The sequence below is a fragment of the Astyanax mexicanus genome, chromosome 12 (genome assembly GCF_023375975.1).
Source record: "Astyanax mexicanus isolate ESR-SI-001 chromosome 12, AstMex3_surface, whole genome shotgun sequence".
NCBI lineage: Eukaryota > Metazoa > Chordata > Actinopteri > Characiformes > Acestrorhamphidae > Astyanax > Astyanax mexicanus.
The window spans coordinates 13,097,275-13,116,260 of NC_064419.1; the positions used below are offsets into that span (position 1 = coordinate 13,097,275).

General features: G+C 37.8%; 1 protein-coding gene across 2 annotated transcripts in view; it reads left to right on the forward strand.

Annotated features, from left to right (window-relative positions):
• brpf1 (bromodomain and PHD finger containing, 1) overlaps positions 1–12,044 on the forward strand; it is a 32,397-nt gene extending 20,353 nt beyond the window's left edge. For both annotated transcript variants that reach the window (XM_007260512.3, XM_022670769.2), the window contains exons 13-16: positions 3,647–3,780; positions 4,748–4,863; positions 5,389–5,543; positions 6,900–12,044. In XM_007260512.3, coding sequence (XP_007260574.3) covers positions 3,647–3,780; positions 4,748–4,863; positions 5,389–5,543; positions 6,900–7,083 — 589 coding nt within the window. In that variant the 3' untranslated portion in view covers positions 7,084–12,044. The remainder of the gene's footprint in view (positions 1–3,646; positions 3,781–4,747; positions 4,864–5,388; positions 5,544–6,899) is intronic.
• The last annotated feature ends 6,942 nt before the right edge of the window (positions 12,045–18,986 follow it).

The following is an 18,986-nucleotide window of genomic DNA, read 5'->3' on the forward strand; positions in this document are numbered from 1 at the left end:
ACAGCAGTTTCATGAGCAAGACGTGAGGTTGTCCAGAGCTGTACAAAGCCAACATACTGCGAACAGACTTTTTTTTTCTCAAACTTTTTAGACTTCTTATGTTCCACCAATGACCAAAACAAAATGTACAAGTTCCACTTACAATCCATTTCACATGTGCAGATGTACCACACACATACTTATTTATACACAGAAATCTAGATATGTAATCCACACACACATACATATCCTCATATGTTTCTCCAATTGTTCTTCACTCCTCTGTTGTGTGGAGTTTTCCCGCTCTTTTACAGTCTGTAAGTTAGTATTATGGTAAGATGTTTGATTGATTATTGTTTCTGGTTAATACAGTATTTTATCCTACTGAGAATCTCAGAATCAGGATTTACACAGAGAAAAAACAACAACAAGAGAGTCGAGCCGTGAACTACAGTGTTCACTACCTTATTTATCTATTAACTGTAGTGCAGAAACTGTAGTGAACTGATTGTTAATAGATCAGATTTTGTGGTTCCACATGGTTTAATTGTAGGACCAGTGAAACTGATGTTAATAATGGTAAAACTGTAGTTCTCAGAGTATAGGACTAAAGTGTAGCTTATATACAGCTTCTAAAAGTAAAGTACTAAACACTAACTAATATAATGTTAGGAAAATTACAGGGACAGGAAGCTATATACATTTCAGTCTTTAGTATCTAGTTATTTTACCACCCTAGTATGCTTTTAATATCACCAGTGGAACATGTACCACTGCATTTTTATGTGCATTTCTCAAATAGCATATTATCATTATTGGCATTGATTATTGATTTGTGTTATGATTTTGGTTTTAATTCAATATAATTAAAATTATATTAGTATATTTTGAGGAATCCTTAATCCGGACAATAATTTTGATTAGGCTTCGAACACACTTCTTGCAGCATCATGGATGAATGGGTAGCAGCCGCATTGCTGTGGAGTGGTCGTTCAAGTTTTTGTGTAAAGCCATAGCAACGTATTGTTGTAGCTACAGCAAACCACAGTGTTACTGAGCCAAGCACTAATTGTATCTGCTGGCAGAATTCCATTATCATTTCTAAAAGGTTGATCTTTAAGGTTTGATCTTCGTTGTTTCTCTCTCTGAGTCAGAAAGGACGTCGCTAGTGAAAGTTTAGGTTGTTTTGAAGACTTTTTCCAAGCAATTTACGTACACATACTTTACTGTCTGTTTTTATGAATAGCACCTTCTGATAGCTGGAAATATATTTTCACTTTCACACCAAACCTTGTTTATCTAAAGCTAAAGTGAGAATGACTTTATTCTGAAGTCCAAAAATAAAATGGGAAGACATGTTTTTGCGTCTTTACAATAAGATTAGGAACATGTTTCTGTAGTCATCTGATTATTCCAGTATTCATGTTAACAGCATACTTAATTTTTTTAGGTTAGGTCTGTAAAATCTGATACAGAGAGCTAGATGTTAGCTCAGAAGTAGTATTTCTCAGTTCATGTACACTACTGGTCAAAAGTTTTTCTCCCTTTGTTTAAGCTCCTTAGGTCAAGTTCATAACCGAAAATGGTAATTTTTTTTGTAAACATCTAGGAACTTTTAAGGAAAACAACTGAAATAAAACTTGGCTATAAATAAAACAGAAGACCTGAAGACGTTCGGCTGACCAACATGGCTAGACGTCTTACTGGCAACATTCTCAGTTTGAATAGTAATAAGAAGAATTAGAGGTCTGACAGGTAGAAAATAAAAATGCTGCACTGCTATGGACCGGTAGAGTTAGTGCTGGACGATATGGCCAAAATTCATATCACGATATATTCCTTAATTACGGTCGATACGATATAATTTCGATATCGATATAAATACTTTGAAGGCCTCAGAAAAGCTGCTAAGAATCCCTGCAATGGAAATCTGTACACTACTGTCTGAAATTTTAATTTAAATCTTTAAAGCCTCCTCTCACAAAACTTTAGAAATACTTTAGAAATAAAAAAGGGTCAAAATAAATAAATGCTCACTTTTATTTGCATGTAGCAAAATAAAAACATGACATCCCTGTCAAACATGAACCTATAACCTATATACATATTACCAATATAAATAACTTTACATTACAACAGAGGCAGAGCTTCTTATTCTTTTGTAAACATATTTAACAGATCAAAACAAAAGTGTTTTAACCAGAATAAGGAATACAAAAGCCTTTATATACATAAAAGGAACATGATATCCCCGTTAAATAAGCAAACCTATAGGCTTCATCAACTATAAATAACTAGACTAGATACAACATAAACTACAAAATTGTTTCAGCCAGAATAAGGAAGATACTGTGTGTAGTGAAACTGCTTGAGGTGGAGGAACAGATGTATTACTGTTGCTGGTCGGCTCCACTTTCCGGCACAATTTGGAGCAAGCTGAAGTCTGAAGTTTATCAGACCTTTAAAAGCCGAACTACTGAATTAGACCTGCCTCCCTCAACCATTTATTCTGTTTAATCACTTGTGGAAGCGTCAGGTGCACTCAAGCTAACTTCAGCCTCGTCTCATTCTGCTAGGATTAGGGTCGGTTTTGCTTCATCGCGGGTGGATTTTAGGTACGGAGCGGAGCGCAGCTGAGATCCGCTCGGTAAGGGTGGGTTTTGCTTCATCGCGGGTGGATTTTAGGTACGGAGCGGAGCGCAGCTGAGATCCGCTCGGTAAGGGTGGGTTTCGCTTTATCGCGGGTGGGTTTTAGGTGCGGAGCGGAGAGGAGCGGAGCGCAGCAGAGATCCGCTCGCTTAGGATTGGTTTCGCTTTATCGCGGGAGATTTTAGGTGCGGAGCGCAGCAGAGATCCGCTCGGTTAGGGTTGGTTTCGCTTTATCGCGGGTGGGTTTTAGGTGCGGAGCGGAGCGCAGCCGACATCCGCTCGGTTAGGGTCGGTTTCGCTTCATCGCGGGTGGGTTTTAGGTGCAGAGAGCAGCAGAGATCCGCTCGGTTAGGATTGGTTTCGCTTTATCGCGGGAGATTTTAGGTGCGGAGCGCAGCTGAGATCCGCTCGGTTAGGGTTGGTTTCGCTTTATCGCGGGTGGGTTTTAGGTGCGGTGCGGAGCGGAGCTGAGATCCGCTCGGTTAGGGTCGGTTTCGCTACATCGCGGGAGATTTTAGGTGCGGACCGCAGCGGAGCCGACCCAGGTTTAGCCTAGCCTAGCCTAGCCTAGCCTAGCCTATCTGGCTTCGTGCCTGTATGATCACGCACTGACGTAGCCCGGCCCGGTTGTATTCAGCGCTGCAGTGAACTGACGCTGCTAAAAAACGCCTGTTTGTAAATAATACATATCGATATGCCACAAAAATGATATCACCGTTATTGAAACATTTCTTATCGCGATAAATACCGATATCGAAATATTGTCCAGGCCTAGGTAGAGTATATTCTTAACTGGAGTATTCTCCCAGAATCAGAAACCAAAAACAGACTGTGGGACCAGGAAATAAGTGAGAAGCGTTTAGTACAACACACACACACCACACCACAGCACACATAATTAAAATCATTTTCATCATCTTTTGGGTTTTACAGGGTGGTTAAGTCACATCTTTTTTATTAAATTATCTTCTTAAACTCTGTCTTTCTCTTCTGGCAATCTACATTCCCACTACCTCAGTACCACTCCCTCTAAACAAGGCCGGGGCAAGCCCTCCTTCTCCCGCTCAGCCTTTCAGGAGGACAGCAGTGAGGAAACATCAGGAACAGAGAACGACTCCTACTCTGTGGGAGGATCCAGAGGGGTTTCTCACTGTGAGTTTATCCACACACACTAGGATTTTTACACACTAAATGTTTACAGTTTAGGAGTTTTATGGTTAGTTACTTGTATGATCAGATGCTCACCCAACTGTTGACCATTATAGAATTCAGAATTTTGCTTTAAACCAGCATGCATTTCCCCCTTACTATACTCTCTCTGCTCTTTATAGACTGTAGATTGACTCTGAAGTCCACATATAAACACATGCTATATTGCAAGATAATCATTTATTAGTCCAGCAATGTTATCATAGTAAAACAAGAGGTAACTGGAGTAACAATATACACATTATAAATAAGTATAAAATATCAAAAACCTTGAATATTTACATCCGTTTCACATGAGAAACCTGTGTTGCACAGGTACTCGTAGTACGGGTACAGTGGAATTTGATTGAGAGATTAGGGTTGGGAATTACAGGGATATCACAATACATTTCCCACATGTAATAAGCATGATGTCTATTGCCTGCTGTGTTTATATGCATGTTTGTTCACATATATGGCAGTGAACAGTATTTTAGCCAGTCATGCTTTTAATAATGACCAATCAGTGCTTCAATAATGACCAATTATTAAGTAAATGTGACTCCATACACACAGTATAGACTGCAGTAGTTGGAAAAAAAAATATTTTCCAATCCAATCTTCCCTATCCATCTTAATAGTCTTTAAATAAAAATATTATTGTTTATCACAATCATTTCTGAGACGTCCACACAAAAAAATTGACAGGCCTATGTATCGACAAGCCTGTGTATTTGTAGTGTATTGCAAACGAAAACGATACAATGTATCGCAACATCAATATTTTGTCCCACCCCTAGTACATATTATACATTGTTTTTAGAATTTTGTAAACAAATCGTGGTTTCAATATTCTTGGCCTGGATATTTATTTATGATATTCAGTAAAATATATAAAACTGTGTTAATATGTAATGCTTGTGTGTTGCAGTGGTGCGAAGCAGGGGTAGGTCAAGCTGTTGGATGAGCTCCACAGACTACAGTTCCCTCGATGCACTTGATCTGGTCTGGGCCAAGTGTCGAGGATATCCCTCTTACCCTGCTCTGGTGAGACTAAGCAGTGTACTGACTCAGTATATCTGCATTTCTTTGCAAATTCCATCTTGGAAAGAGGGTGTGCAAGCGTGTGAGAGAGAGAACATGAGAGAGAGAAAGAGATGGAGCCTTCATCAGAAAGTCTGTAGTGAACAATGTAATGTTACATTTTTTATCTTTTCCACCCAGTTCTCATCTTTTGAAATATATTTCTTGAATATACACGTAACATAATAAAGGTTTGTAGCAATGGGCATTTTACCTGTTTTTTTATGTTTACTGTTGTTTACTTATCTTACTCCTTTTTATTTTCTGTTCTGATTCTTTTAAACCATTCTATTAAAAGCAAGTGGACAAATAGACTGCAGCTATTTCTGAAACTTTTAGAAGCTGCATCTTTTATTACTGAAGTCTTTTGGAAGAGGAAATAAATAAGTATAAATATTAAAATTAAATATTGTTTTCTAAAAAATAAAACTTCTTTGTCTACTTCCCTCTCTCTCTCTCTCTCTCTCTCTCTCTCTCTCTCTCTCTCAGATTATTGATCCTAAGATGCCGCGGGAGGGAGTGTTCCACCGAGGGGTGCCAATTCCCGTTCCACCTCTGGAGGTGCTGAAGCTGGGTGAGCAGATGACCCAGGAGGCACGAGAACATCTCTTTCTGGTGCTCTTCTTCGACAACAAGAGGACTTGGTTAGTCTCAGTTAAACTTTTTTCACAATCACATGAACAATCTTACAATCATTTTTAAAGCTGTTAATCATTTATTTTCATTCATTCATATTAATTTTGTTATTTAGAAAAGAACTGAAAAGCTTGTCTGTGGTATCTGTGTTTAAAGTAAACAGATACTTCCCCTTTACCAGTAATACCCGACACTTTTCAAATATTGGATTTTAGATCAGTATCCATTTAATTTGATTTTTTAAAACATTTTAAAATGGATTTTCTCTTGTTGGTAGTACATTAACTAACCCCTGCTCTTGTTAGTAAGAGTTTGTTGTGTTTCTGCTGGCATGCAGCACAATTTCAACCTTCATAAAAAGCAAAGCAGCAATATGTGTGAAGTTTTGCATCCTGTGATGAAAAGGCCGGTAAATAGGGCAGAGGAAGCGAGGTGCTGAAGTGCAGAAACAGACTAGAAGAAGAATTGGAGCAGTGTGGTTAGAAACAGAGGTAAAGTCTTGAAAGAAACTGTTTGTTCACTTGTTTTAGACAGATGTTAATTTTGCACTAAATAACACAAAGTGCTTTAAAAGGCGGTTTGTGCAGCTTCACTGATAACAGTGATGATAAAAAAAAAATGACAATAAATATAAAAGGAATTCGGGTTGGATTTCGATTGGAATAGTAAACATGTCGAAGTGCTCTAAAGTCTGGCTCTACCTTTAAAAAATCATCCACACTTCGTTAAACTGTCGACACACTGCCGCTGTGCTGAATTGTCTTTCTCTTTTTGTCTCTGTCTCACTCGCTCACTCGCGCTGGATGCAGTTTATTTATTAAAAGTTATTTTTAAGAAAAATCAGCGTTAGATTGACAAAATTAAATTATATTTACATTAGTATTGTTTATCACAGAAAAAAATGGTATAATTCTTAATGCTGGAATTTCCCAGTATTATTGTGAGGGGACAGTAATAATAGTGCAGTGTGTGTTAGGTCTTTAGACTGGAAACTTTTTTATAATGTTGGAAAAAGAGAGAGAGACCAAGGGGGCTTGAGAGAGCACAGTAACGTGTGTCGACAGTTTAAAAGATAATGTTGTATAAATAAATGTTTAGAAGTAGTGTCAGTACTTCAATCTGTATACCTTGCTGTGCGTACTCTCTGCTTTTTAAGAAACGCATTGCAAATAAACGCCATTTTTTTTACCAAGACCTTTTCGTACTCTGTAGTACCAAGACATTTCGGACAGTGCCTTTTTGTGGTTGAATTTCAATACCCAGCCATACTTCTGTGTATGTTCTGTATAAGTTTAAAACCAAATAAATGTATACAATGTTTATATATATTTTATATATATGTGTGTGTGTCTGTGTACACACAGGCAGTGGCTGCCCCGCTCTAAGCTGGTCCCGCTGGGTGTGGATCAGGAGTTGGATAAGGAGAAGATGCTGGAAGGCAGGAAGTCCAACATCAGAAAGTCTGTCCAGGTGGCCTATCACCGCGCCATGCAGCACCGCAACAAAGTGCAGGGAGATCCCAGCAGCGATACCAGCGACAGTGACTGAACACACTCAAACACACACTCAAACACACATACACACTCTCTCTCAAACACACACACACACAAACACAGTGATTCACTCTCTCTCTCATAGCTCACACAGTGTTCAAGCATGCATGTAACCATATATGATCAGTTTACATTGATGGATCTCACACAGATAGACACCCATTGGACACCCAACTGCCCAAACACACACACACACACACACACAGAGCAGCCCGGCTCTTCTGGTGCTACCGCTACGTTGGGAGTGCTGTTTGATGTGTGGTGGTGGTCTGAAGGTCTGTGGGGGTCAGGGGTTAAGTGTATAGTGTATGTTGTCAGGTCTTGTGTGTATCTGTGTGTGTAAATATAAACAGTGCTAGAATGTTTTATAGAAATGCTCTTTTTCACGGCACAGATAAAAGGACAGTTCCATGTCTAGTTAGTGAACTATGGGTGCGCAATATTGCAAGAACAGAACATGATGATAATATAAATATAAAAGAAGAAATTCAGGCATTTAGAGTGGCTTGATGGGAAATAATTAATTGTAAAGAATTCAGTAATGGTGGTAGGTCACATTGTTTACCACACAAGTACACTGATGAACCAAAAGTCATTGGATAGCAGAATGTAAATCGATTGCAGGAGCCAGGAGAGGGTTTGAAAATGTGCACACTTGTATTAGCCAGGTTCTCACTACACAATGTTAGCCCACATTCTCAGTCTCCGCCAATTTTTAATAGATCACTGACAAAAAACTCTGCTCTGTGGAAATCGTGGATCTCTCAGCTCGATCAGTTGTGTGGTTGAAAGATGCTCGCCGAGTCTCAGCCGCCCCACAAATATTCAGCATGCTAAATATCTGATCCAGTTGGCAACTGGGAGTCTATCTACAGACGATGGGATCACGTACAAGGAGAAAAAGAACCATGGGTCCAAAACACATCTCCTACATGACCCGAGCAAAATGTATATATAGTCTAACTACTTTTTATTTCTGTTATATCAGTAAACTACTGTTACACTCTAGAGGGCACTTACAAGTGAGTCCTCTATGAATGAGGGTGAAAAAAGTTATGTAGAGTGAACCATGACCCTGGCTTAAGTTGTGAGGTAATATCTTGTGAGTGATGCTCAACACTGGTCAACATGCTGATCGTGAGTGCAGATGGATGAAACATTACGTTTTTAAAGTAATGTAAGCATTTAACATTTCTCAATTCACAGTTTTACAGGTATACAGGGAATAGAAGTAATGTCATAGAGGTCATTACCACCTACAATGGACAGTACAGTGTGTGGTAATGTTTGTGGGATTGAACTTAATATGCTTATCCTGCAGGTCAGTGGAGCCTTCTTTAGCCTCTGTGGGACGTGTGAATAGTACTAGAACACTGTATTAGTTTCTGACACATGGCATGTTTTTCTTATTATTTTCCTTCTGCTGTAAAATTGCACTGTTTTGTGCAATGTTCCAAGTCATTTGGGGCATGTCTCTTGGTCCTTTTATCATCAAATTTTAATACAATGTAAAGAACACCTGCAGATACACATTATGTACAAAAAGCTATAAGTTATTTTCAGATTTAATTGTGCTTTTTTCATTATCTTTATTACAAATTGAATATATCACTTAAATTTAAGCCAAACCCTTATTTGAAAAAGATCAAATGTTTGTGGCATCCGTTTGTGGCATCCGTGGCATATTTAAAACCAATTAATACAATACAATTTCTGTAGTGTAGCTTTCATCTGCATTACTGAACAATGCTGACTCAGTAGGTTTCTCTACAGGGAAATGTTTCCCCATTACCCAACCCACTCATTAGGACTCCCTCTGTCATTAGTAATGCCCAAACACAAGGAGGGTGAAGACTAGTACATGCCTCCTCCGATACATATGAAGTCAGACTTTGGCTCTTTTCAAACGGCTGCTGATGCAGCACTGCCGAGTAGCATCACAGGAGGAAAGCACTCGGAGGAAAGTGCAGCAACTCTGTTCTGAGCTAACAGACGTCTTAGGCTGATCTACATCACCCTTTGGAGTGATGAAGGGAAAGAGCGCAATCTACCCACCCAGAGAGAGCAAGGTCTATTTTGCTCTCTCAGGGCTCCAGCAGCTGATGGCAAGCTGCATGACTGGGATCGAACCATTGATCTCCTGATTATAGTGGCAGTGCCTTAGTCCACTAGACCACTCAGGGCCCACCTTTCAGTTTATTTAAACCATTAAGTTATCCAAGTTCAAAGAAATTCTTCAAGTCTGAGACAATATGCCCAGAAAAGCATGTAATATATAATAGCAATTTACAGCTCTGGAAAAAAAGAGACCACTTAAAAGTGATGAGTTTCTTTGATTTTACCAAACTGAAAACCTCTGGAATATAATCAAGAGGAAGATGGATGATCACAAGCCATCAAACCACTGCTGAAATTCTTGCACCAGGAGTGGCATAAAGTTATCCAAAATAGTGTGTAAGACATGCCAAGATGCATGAAAACTGATTAAAAACCAGGGTTATTCCACCAAATATTGATTTCTGAACTATTAAAACTTATATGAACTTGTTTTCTTTGCATTATTTGAGGTCTGAAAGCTCTTTTTTTGTTATTTCAGCCGTTTCTTATTTTCTGCAAATAAATGCTCTAAATGACAATATTTTTATTTGGAATTTGGGAGTAATGTTGTCTGTAGTTTATAGAATAAAACAATGTTTATTTTATTTAAACATAAACCTATAAATAGCAAAATCGGAGAAACTGATTCAGAAACTGAAGTGGTCTCTTGAATTTTTTTCAGGGCTATAAATAGCTTACCTCTGTAATAAATATTCACTCACAATGACCATCACTCTCATACCCCACACTACAGCCAGGATGTTTATAAGTATATTGAGTTATTATTATAAACGAGTTTTGATTATTTACCATCTATTTCGTGCAACTGCACTCGGACACGTGCTAGGACTACACTCTGGTTACATTTTATTTTGGAAATATTCTTGTGTATTGTGATTACATATACATAGAAATCTTTAACATTTGCCTTTTACCCAAAACTTTAAAATAACTCCATTGACGTTATTTTATTATTTTATTTTTCTCTATTATTTTTTGGGGTTTTTTTGCATGTCGGTGACGACATGTATGATTGTTAATTGATGGGGTTCAAGATTGATGGTTTGAAATTAGCCTGTATAATGTGATGGATCAGGCTGATCACGTTGATGATAAAACAGTAGATAATATTTGAGGGTTCTTTTGCAATTGTTATCTTCAGCATAACTAGTTTCACAAAGGCCAGTACTGCAACACCATTAACACATTATGCAGCCCTAAAGTTCCATCATAATGGAAAAAACAGACATAGTGTTTGCTTGAGCGTAGACTGTGTTTAGTTCCCTGTGTGTACAATTTGATTCTGAGTGACCATTTACTGAAGGGTGGAGTCTTCATAAAGCTTTATGATGTCGACTGAATTTACATGAATGTACATCATTATTTATAAAGACTTAATTTGACAAGTTACGGCAATTTATACCTGATTTCATATTTGACCTGAATTTATGACCTGAGTTCAAACCAGAGTTCTTTCTTTGTGTTCTGCCAAATTCTGCCTCACCGCTAGAATTCATTCTCCTTCATGTTAATTTCAGCACAACACACCTTCTTTTTCTTCTTCTATTGTTTAATAGGTTACAGTAGACTGCCGCAACTTCCTGTAATTGGCCAGCAAAAGTCTGAACCAAACAAGAAAGTGTTTTTACACTTCAGATGAATCATAGCTCACACTAAAGCCAGTGTTTATGTGTGGATTGGAGGTTTGTAATGAAGTATAATGAGTTATTATTGGAAACGAGTTCTGATTATTTACCCTCTTCGTTTAAGCGAATGCAGTCAGACGCGTGTGCTAGGGTCAAATATTTCATATTGGAAATATTCTGATGTATTATGATTACATATTGTCGCTGTCACACAACAACTAGTTTCAATACTTACCTTTTTATTACTTGGTATAATTAGTATGCATCATATTTTTTCACTAAAAACTCCAGAACAGCTACGTTGTCGTCCATTTAAAGTTTCTTTTTTCTCCTCCAGTAAAATTACCATTTTGGAGGCACAGCTTCTCAAGATGTTATGTTTTTTGTGTGACAGTGACCTGTGTGCACATCCATTGTATTTTTTGTTTTTTATTATTAATGTAACATGGTTCAATATTAGCCTGTAATATTGCCACAATGTTCTGTAATTGAACCAAACAAAAAAGTGTTTTTATACAGACCAACTGGACCGTGGTTTTGTTGTTCCAGTTTTGATTCGATCTCTTTTGATCAGACCAAATTTTACACTTTTCAAATGTCTAAAGACCCGGACTAATCAAGGTAGTTGTAAAAGAAACATATAAATTAGCCTATGTAAATGTTTATAGGGTTTTTTCAAATTGTCATGAAAAGCTTGTGTAGGTGTTTATATAGCATTATGAGCTCTGCCCTCAGTGAAGTGTGGGAACACCATTGTGTGTGAACATGCTTGCTTGCTCAGTGTTAATGTGTACATGTGGGGGTGTGTGTGTTTGAGAGAGAGAGAAAAAGGAGTAAATGTTAAGGATAATTTCACACAGCTTGCCCTCTTCATTTTAAACCAAGGATACAAACAACAAACGGATAAAACAATATTTTATTTATTTGTTCATACACATGTTGATCCCAGTGTTTTTACATACACACACACACGCACACACACACTACACTCCAATACACTCCCACAGATCCCCTGTTCTGGTGTATCTGTCGTTGTTCACTCTGTTTTTGTTTTTGTTCTTTTCTTGTTGACTGTTGTGAATTCAGAAGGACTGAGTAGGAGAGACATTTTGTTGTCTGGTCTTACGCCAGTTCTGTCACTGTAGAACTTTTATATATATAAAAGAAAAGCTAAGATAGAATTTAATAATAAAAAAAGAAATTGAGTTTTTTATGCCTGTGTTTCTGATTGTGTTTTTGGGGGAGATGCGGGATGTCATAGGGTGAAATAGACGGAAACTTTTTAGTGTAAAACCTGACTTTTAAAAACATTCATGCAAAAAAAGTTGAATGAAACTCAACCATCACTTCATTTTCACCTTATTTAATGAGAGAGTAGTTCAGACACCTGAGTTCACGGTGTTAACCCTCATTGTCTGGAGTACATTACATTACATTACATTACATTTGGCAGATGCTTTTGTCCTTTTGTACATATCCATATATTAAATAACACTTTAATATTTCAGTCCTGATAGCCTGTCAGTTTGACTTGGTTATGTCAACAGAGAACAAGGTATTGCTTTATCCAGCGTAGCCTGTGATCATATAGGATCTTTAGGCAGATGAAGACAGAGAAAGACAGAGAAGACAGTGAGTCACGTTTTATGAGCTGTAGAGCAGGTTCTCCAGCCCACAGCTGCAGTTCCTATAGTAGTGTTATTAAACACGTATTGGTACATACTGTAGGTGGACAACAGGAGAATACTCATCTTTTCCTGCACAGTTTGTTAGTCATTCTGTAGCCCAGAGGCTTTCAACTCCAGACCTCAGACTTCAGTGGAGAACTGTGACCACTATACTACAGCTAAGCCTTCGGTTTGGTTGCATTTAAGGCCTAACTAACATGGTCAAAAGATGTCTAACTTTTTACTGAATAATAGATACTTTTGTTAATAAAATGTAAAAATGTAAATGTCAAGGGGTTTAGGGGGTTAAACAGCAGGAAACATTTGTTGATTTGATGAAATTATTAAACAGGTAAGGAACCATTTAACCTCCTGAGACCCAGAATTTTACTAGCAGCATTCACTGCTTGAGGCAGCAGCAGCACATTTTTCACATTCTGTGGTAAAGTTGATTCAAGCTGATATAAATATAGATGTTGCTCTAGAACACAACTTTCTTACTCTGTTTACTTTATCCCTGCACCAGACAGCTCTTACCAATAAGAGGAGACGACCTGCTCATGTGTGGTTTATTAGTGTGTGTGTATTTTGGTGTGTTTAGGTTTTGGGTACCTGTGTGAAAACAAACCATGCTTAGTAGGAAACGCTCCCAAGTAAACAACTTCAACTGATCTGGACCAGAGAAACCTACAGAACTACAGGTGTAAATCCTCCTATCACTACTGCGGTGAACAGTTGTTGTATGCGATGTCTGCCCAGATCATCACACCAGCAGTTCAGGTAGTTTGTTGCTCCCGACAGTCAGTCTTGGCCATCATAACTAGACTTTAAGGCGTGATAACACTGACGTGACCTCATAAAAACTAAAGTACTGCTAGTTTTATTTTTCAAAGTTTAAGCAGACAGGCCTGGTGTGGAGAAATATGACGTGTTACGCAATCGTCTTTGTCTGTTTGCTCTTTCATGAAAGGTCTCGACTGTTGTGCACACACACTTATGTTTCTCTCCAACCACTCAAACATATCACTCAGTGACATATTTTCACAGCGTGTGCAAAATATTCTTCCTTGACTTTTTATTGTTTGCTTGTCTGTATCTCTAGGTCGCTTTGTTTCCCTTTCACCTGCACACACACACACACACACACACACACCCTCAGCTCTCAGAGATGCAGTCGTGCACACCGAGTTGCACAATAGACCAGTATCAGCTTACACTGCTGCTTGAATGTCAACATTCATATGCTCCAATATCATCTCTCACACAGGCTGTTGTTACCCGCGCTGTATACTCACAGTGATGCTGAGTTATGGGTCGTTCATATTCTGTTTCTTGTTTGATGTAAGTAGGTTGGTGGGAGAGTATTGTACAATACGATACTATTATACTACATATTGGTTCATTCATCATCTCTAGCCTGGATACGAGATGGGATACAGTTAGGCATGGAGGAATGCAAGTTCATTATGGCATCCTGCAGCAGCAGTGTTGGCAGAGGTGGAAAGTAATTAATTACATTTACTCAAGTTACTGTAATTGAGTAGATTTTATGAGTAATTTGTCATTTTTAAAGTAGTTTTTAAAATAGGTAATTTAACTTTTACTCAACTACATTTTGACACAAGTAATTTACTTTGCTACATTGGAAAACTCCCCGTTACTGAGTAAAAAATAAAATGCTGGGGAAAACACTATTGTCTTAATTAAAAGAATATATATCGGCACTGATGCTCGCGTGTGGAATAACAAGGCAATAACGTCCTCATGCAATACAAAATGTACCTGCCCCGACCTGAGAAAGCATGTGGTGATGCGTATTTTTATCATTAAACAATCTGCTTAAATGTTAAAAAACATGTAAATAACAGTTAAAGCACAGCATGACCATGTTATGTATGACCATAACTTTTTAACAGTAAAGAAAGAAATTGGATCATAGAAACCTATACCACTTGTTTTTGAAAATGGTGGTCTGAACAAATACTGCCTGAAAGATCCAAATTATTATGTGGAATAATAGTTCATTAAAATCAATTTAACTCATGATTTGTTTTTACTTGTTTACATCAAATAATTAAAAGTAACTATGTAACTTTTACTCAAAGTACATTTTAAATTGAGTACTTTACATTTACTCAAGTAGATTTTTAGATGGGTACTTTTACTTTTACTTGAGTAGAATTTTAGCAAAGTAAAGGTCCTTTTACTTAATTACAATTTTTCAGTACTTTTTCCACCTCTGAGTTTTGGTTTCCTAGATATCCCACCAGCAGTACCAGGCATTAGACATGGTGCCAATCATGTTTATCTGCCCCAAAGAGTCCTGTATGCAGTACTTCTCTAAAAGGACTTGACTGAAAACTGTGTATACATTATCTCACAAAAGCAAGTACACCACTAACATTTGTTCAAATATTTTAGTACATATTTAAGCATCTGTGGGGTATCCTCAAAATGAAGGTGGAAGAGCACAAAATCTGACATCTACCAGCTCTGTCATCATGCAGAAGTGGAAGAGGATTTCAGTGGCAACCTGTGAATCTCTAGTAAACTCCATTACCAAGTGATAATGCAGTGCTAAAAACATAATAAACACAAGGCCACAAAAAATATTACGGACACTTTGTGCACAATTTGACCATTTTTACTTACAGGTGGACTCACTTTTGTTGCAGTGGTTTAGACATTAATGATTGTGTGTTGAGTTCTTTTGAGGGAACCATAATTTCATACTGTTATTCTGTAGCTGTACACCAACTATTTTACACTGTATCAAAGTGTCATATTTTCAGTGTTGCCATAAAAAGATGCGAGGGGTGTATTCTGTACTGGTATTCGGGAATCTGGGTCAGCTACGGGTGCATCTTAAAATACAGTTGCAAGAAAAAGTATGTGAACATTTTTGTTGACAAATCTACAATAAGAAAAACATTAAACAAGAATAGAGTTTATAGGAGGACTCCACAGAGGAAGCCACTACTGTCCAAAAAAACATTTTTGCACATTTGAAGTTTGCAAAAGAGCACCTGGATGTTCCACAGCACTACTGGCTAAATATTCTGTGGACAGATGAAACCAAAATTGAGTTGTTTGGAAGAGAAACACAACGCTATGTGGAGAAAAAAAGCACATTTTACAGGAAAACTTAAGACCATCTGTCCACCAACTGAAGCTCAACAGAGGATGGATGGTGCAACAGGACACTGACCCAAAACATAGAAATAAATCAACAACCGAATGACTCTAACAGAAGAAAATACTCCTTCTGGAGAGTCCTGACCTCAACCCAATTGAGATTCTGTGGCATCATGAACTCAAGAGAGTGATTCACACCAGATATCCCAGTAATGTAGCTGAACTGAAACAGTTTTGTGAAGAGAAATGATCCAAAATTCCTCCTGATCGTTCTGCAGGTTTGATCTGCAACTACAGGAAATGTTTGGTTGGGGTATTGCAGCCAACCAGTTATTACATTCAATAGTTTACATAGTTCCCTCCCCCCTCACTGTGAATGTTAACATATTGTGTTAAATAAAAACATGCAAACATATATTTTTTGTGGTATTAGTTTAAGCAGACTGTGTTTTTTTATTGTTGTGACTTAGATGAAGACCAGAACACATTTAATGACCAATAATGGTAGAAATGCAAGTAATCCCAAAGGGTTCACACACTTTTTCTTGCAACTGTAGCTGAGTGCATTCATTAGAAGGGGTGTCCACAAACATTTAACGACAAACATTTAGTGATGGAAAATAACGACAGATCAGTTATTGGTCTTTGTTTTTATGAGAAAGATGAAAAGCAGGAAAGTGTCAGAATCCTCCATGCATGACCAATAAGCAAAAGCAGTCAGTGAAACCCCTGGAGTCCATCTGTTTTCATGTAGAGACAGGAAACCCATCGTCAGAGTGGTAACTATTGTGGTTACATGGAAGCTGAGAGATAGCAGCAACTGTAGTTTGTAATGGAGCAACGATAGGATCTAGCGGTTCAGCACAGAAACCTATCAGTAGTCCTAATGACATTATTGTGGTGAGATGAACACACTGATGGCTCCACAAATTGGATGCTTTCTCAACAACAGAACAATCAGCTACATTAAAAAAAATATTACTGAGAAGTGTCTGTCACCGATTGTGCTTTTATAGTCAGTGACAGATTTGATTTATCATGTTTAGTCATTACTCACTTCTCTGTGTAAACAAAGACTAGATTTTCTCACAACAGCATCTGGGCAAGTCTGGGTCATATTAATGAAATTATAATATCTCAGTATACAGTATGTAATAAAAAATACTGAAACACCAGAAACACATTATGTTGTATATTTCATACCTAACCATGTATTTGGGTAATATATAGCGTTAAAATAAAAAAGGGATTCTTAATCATCATTAAGTGTGATTTAATTGTTTCTCATTTTCTAAGCAGTGTATTTTTTATTAGAAACATTAGAGTTGCACTAGACAAGAGTGTCCAGAATACTGTTTGTGGTGAGGAAGATGAAAAGGTAAAACTTAATATAAAATATGGTTTTATTACTTACAATTATGATATTCTTCAGCAAAAGCCAAAAAGGTGGAGGTTATGCCTCATATGTTTCTAAATTTATATTAATTTCCCTGTTAGAATACTAGTTATTAGCACAAACCTCATGGAGGATATGAACAGATGGGGATCTGGTATTCAGAGCATTCCAGTAAATCATGTTTTGGGTTAAAGTAACAGCTGTGGTTTTTCACACTGTGTGTGAGATGCAGTTTGTGCAATGTAGTCATTCGTTTTCTAGCTGAAGATGGTGGTGAAGATAAGTGAAGAAGAAGATAAGTGGTGTGCGGTTGCAGAAGAGCCGTTCTGCTTCTGCTGTCTCTCAGGTTACAGAGAGCTTCCTTTAAGCTGCTGTGGTGTCTGCTATGATGTGCATGCTGAAGAAATAGAAGTGAGGGAAAGAGAAGAGAGTTGGGTGAAGGGCGGTAATGCATGATGTACCAAGTTTAAAATCAATAAAGATATGGGTTTAAAAAAAGAAATGTAATTTCCTAAACAAAACAAAACACTGGCAGTAGATAGTAAACTACACAGTGAAATGCAAACCGAGACACAATGGCAGTTTTTTTCCAGTCCATGTCCATGTTTCATGTTCAAACATGTCTCCTGCTCCGTGCTACTTTAGGTATTATGTGACTCTTTAGCAGTGTAGAGTCTGTTTAACATTTTGGTGGCATTTAGTAACATATTAAAACCTAAGTCATATTTTTTTATTAATAATTGAAGTGTGTTCTGCTTGAAAATTCCCTAACCTTTAAAAATGCATTTATTGCGGTCACTTCCACCTCTGCAGTGCCCTCAACTGTGCTATAGGTGAGGATGATATTTTGGTGTACCTTGATGCATGGACACTTACAATATGCAAATCAGCCAATCAGTAATACTGCACCCTGGTGAAGTCCAACCCTCTGCATCTCACCACTGTCGGAGGCACATTGCTCAGCTCAGCCCTGCTCTATCCCACCCCTAAACCCATACATCACCCAGTGCCTCTCCCAAATATCTCTTCCCATTTTTTTTATTTTCAAATCTGAGCTGAGTCAGCTAAATCAATTGTTACCCTTTAAGAGAATACCTGTTTTTTCTTGTGCATGTGTTTCAGAGCAGGAAGTCACATGTTTTTTCACATTGGTATCTATAAGCCTACTCATCGTTCTTGACCCAGGTAACCCACCTTACAGTTAGCTCCGCCCATGAAACTGTTTCTAAACATATGAACATTTATATGTGTGTGTGTGTGTACGTGCAAGTGTATTTTCAGCATTGGCGTAGGAACCGGGGTGGATAACATTATTATTAGAAATTATTTTAGAAACAGGTGGATTTGTCCCCCCCAAAAATTATATTGTTTCGCTCAGATCAGTTGTACTATTTATGAGGAGACAGACCGGACCAATCACGGAGCCGGTTCAGGTATTAAGTCCCGCCTGTCAGTAGAAACAGCCAATCAGCTTGCTGGTTTTGCGGTGTGCTGGTGGGGGGAAGCCCCTCCCCCGCTATGAGATTTAGCTGCGGGATCAGGATGCAGCCGCTTCAGCTGATTTTAAAACAGATCTGGATATACGGAGATTTTTCTAAAAGAAAGGTAATGTTAGGCTAACCACGTAAACTGTGATGATATGTTTCTGATAGCTGGTTAAAAATACACGTCTCTGAATCAGCACACAGATCATCAAACCCACTGTGTGATTAATAGATTGCAGCTGTGTTAGTGAGTTAGTTTAACTTTGGAATTAGATAGATTGGGAGACAAGGTTAAAGAAAAAAATAAACTATATATGTAATGTTCAACTTGCCCTGTACCTGATCAGCTAATCATTTTCAAACTGTGTTTATTAATTTAGAATTACAGGACTTATTGTGAGCTATAATGAACGAAAAAAGAGTGGAGAAAATGTAAATATACAACAGAATTGACATGCCAATACATAATAATA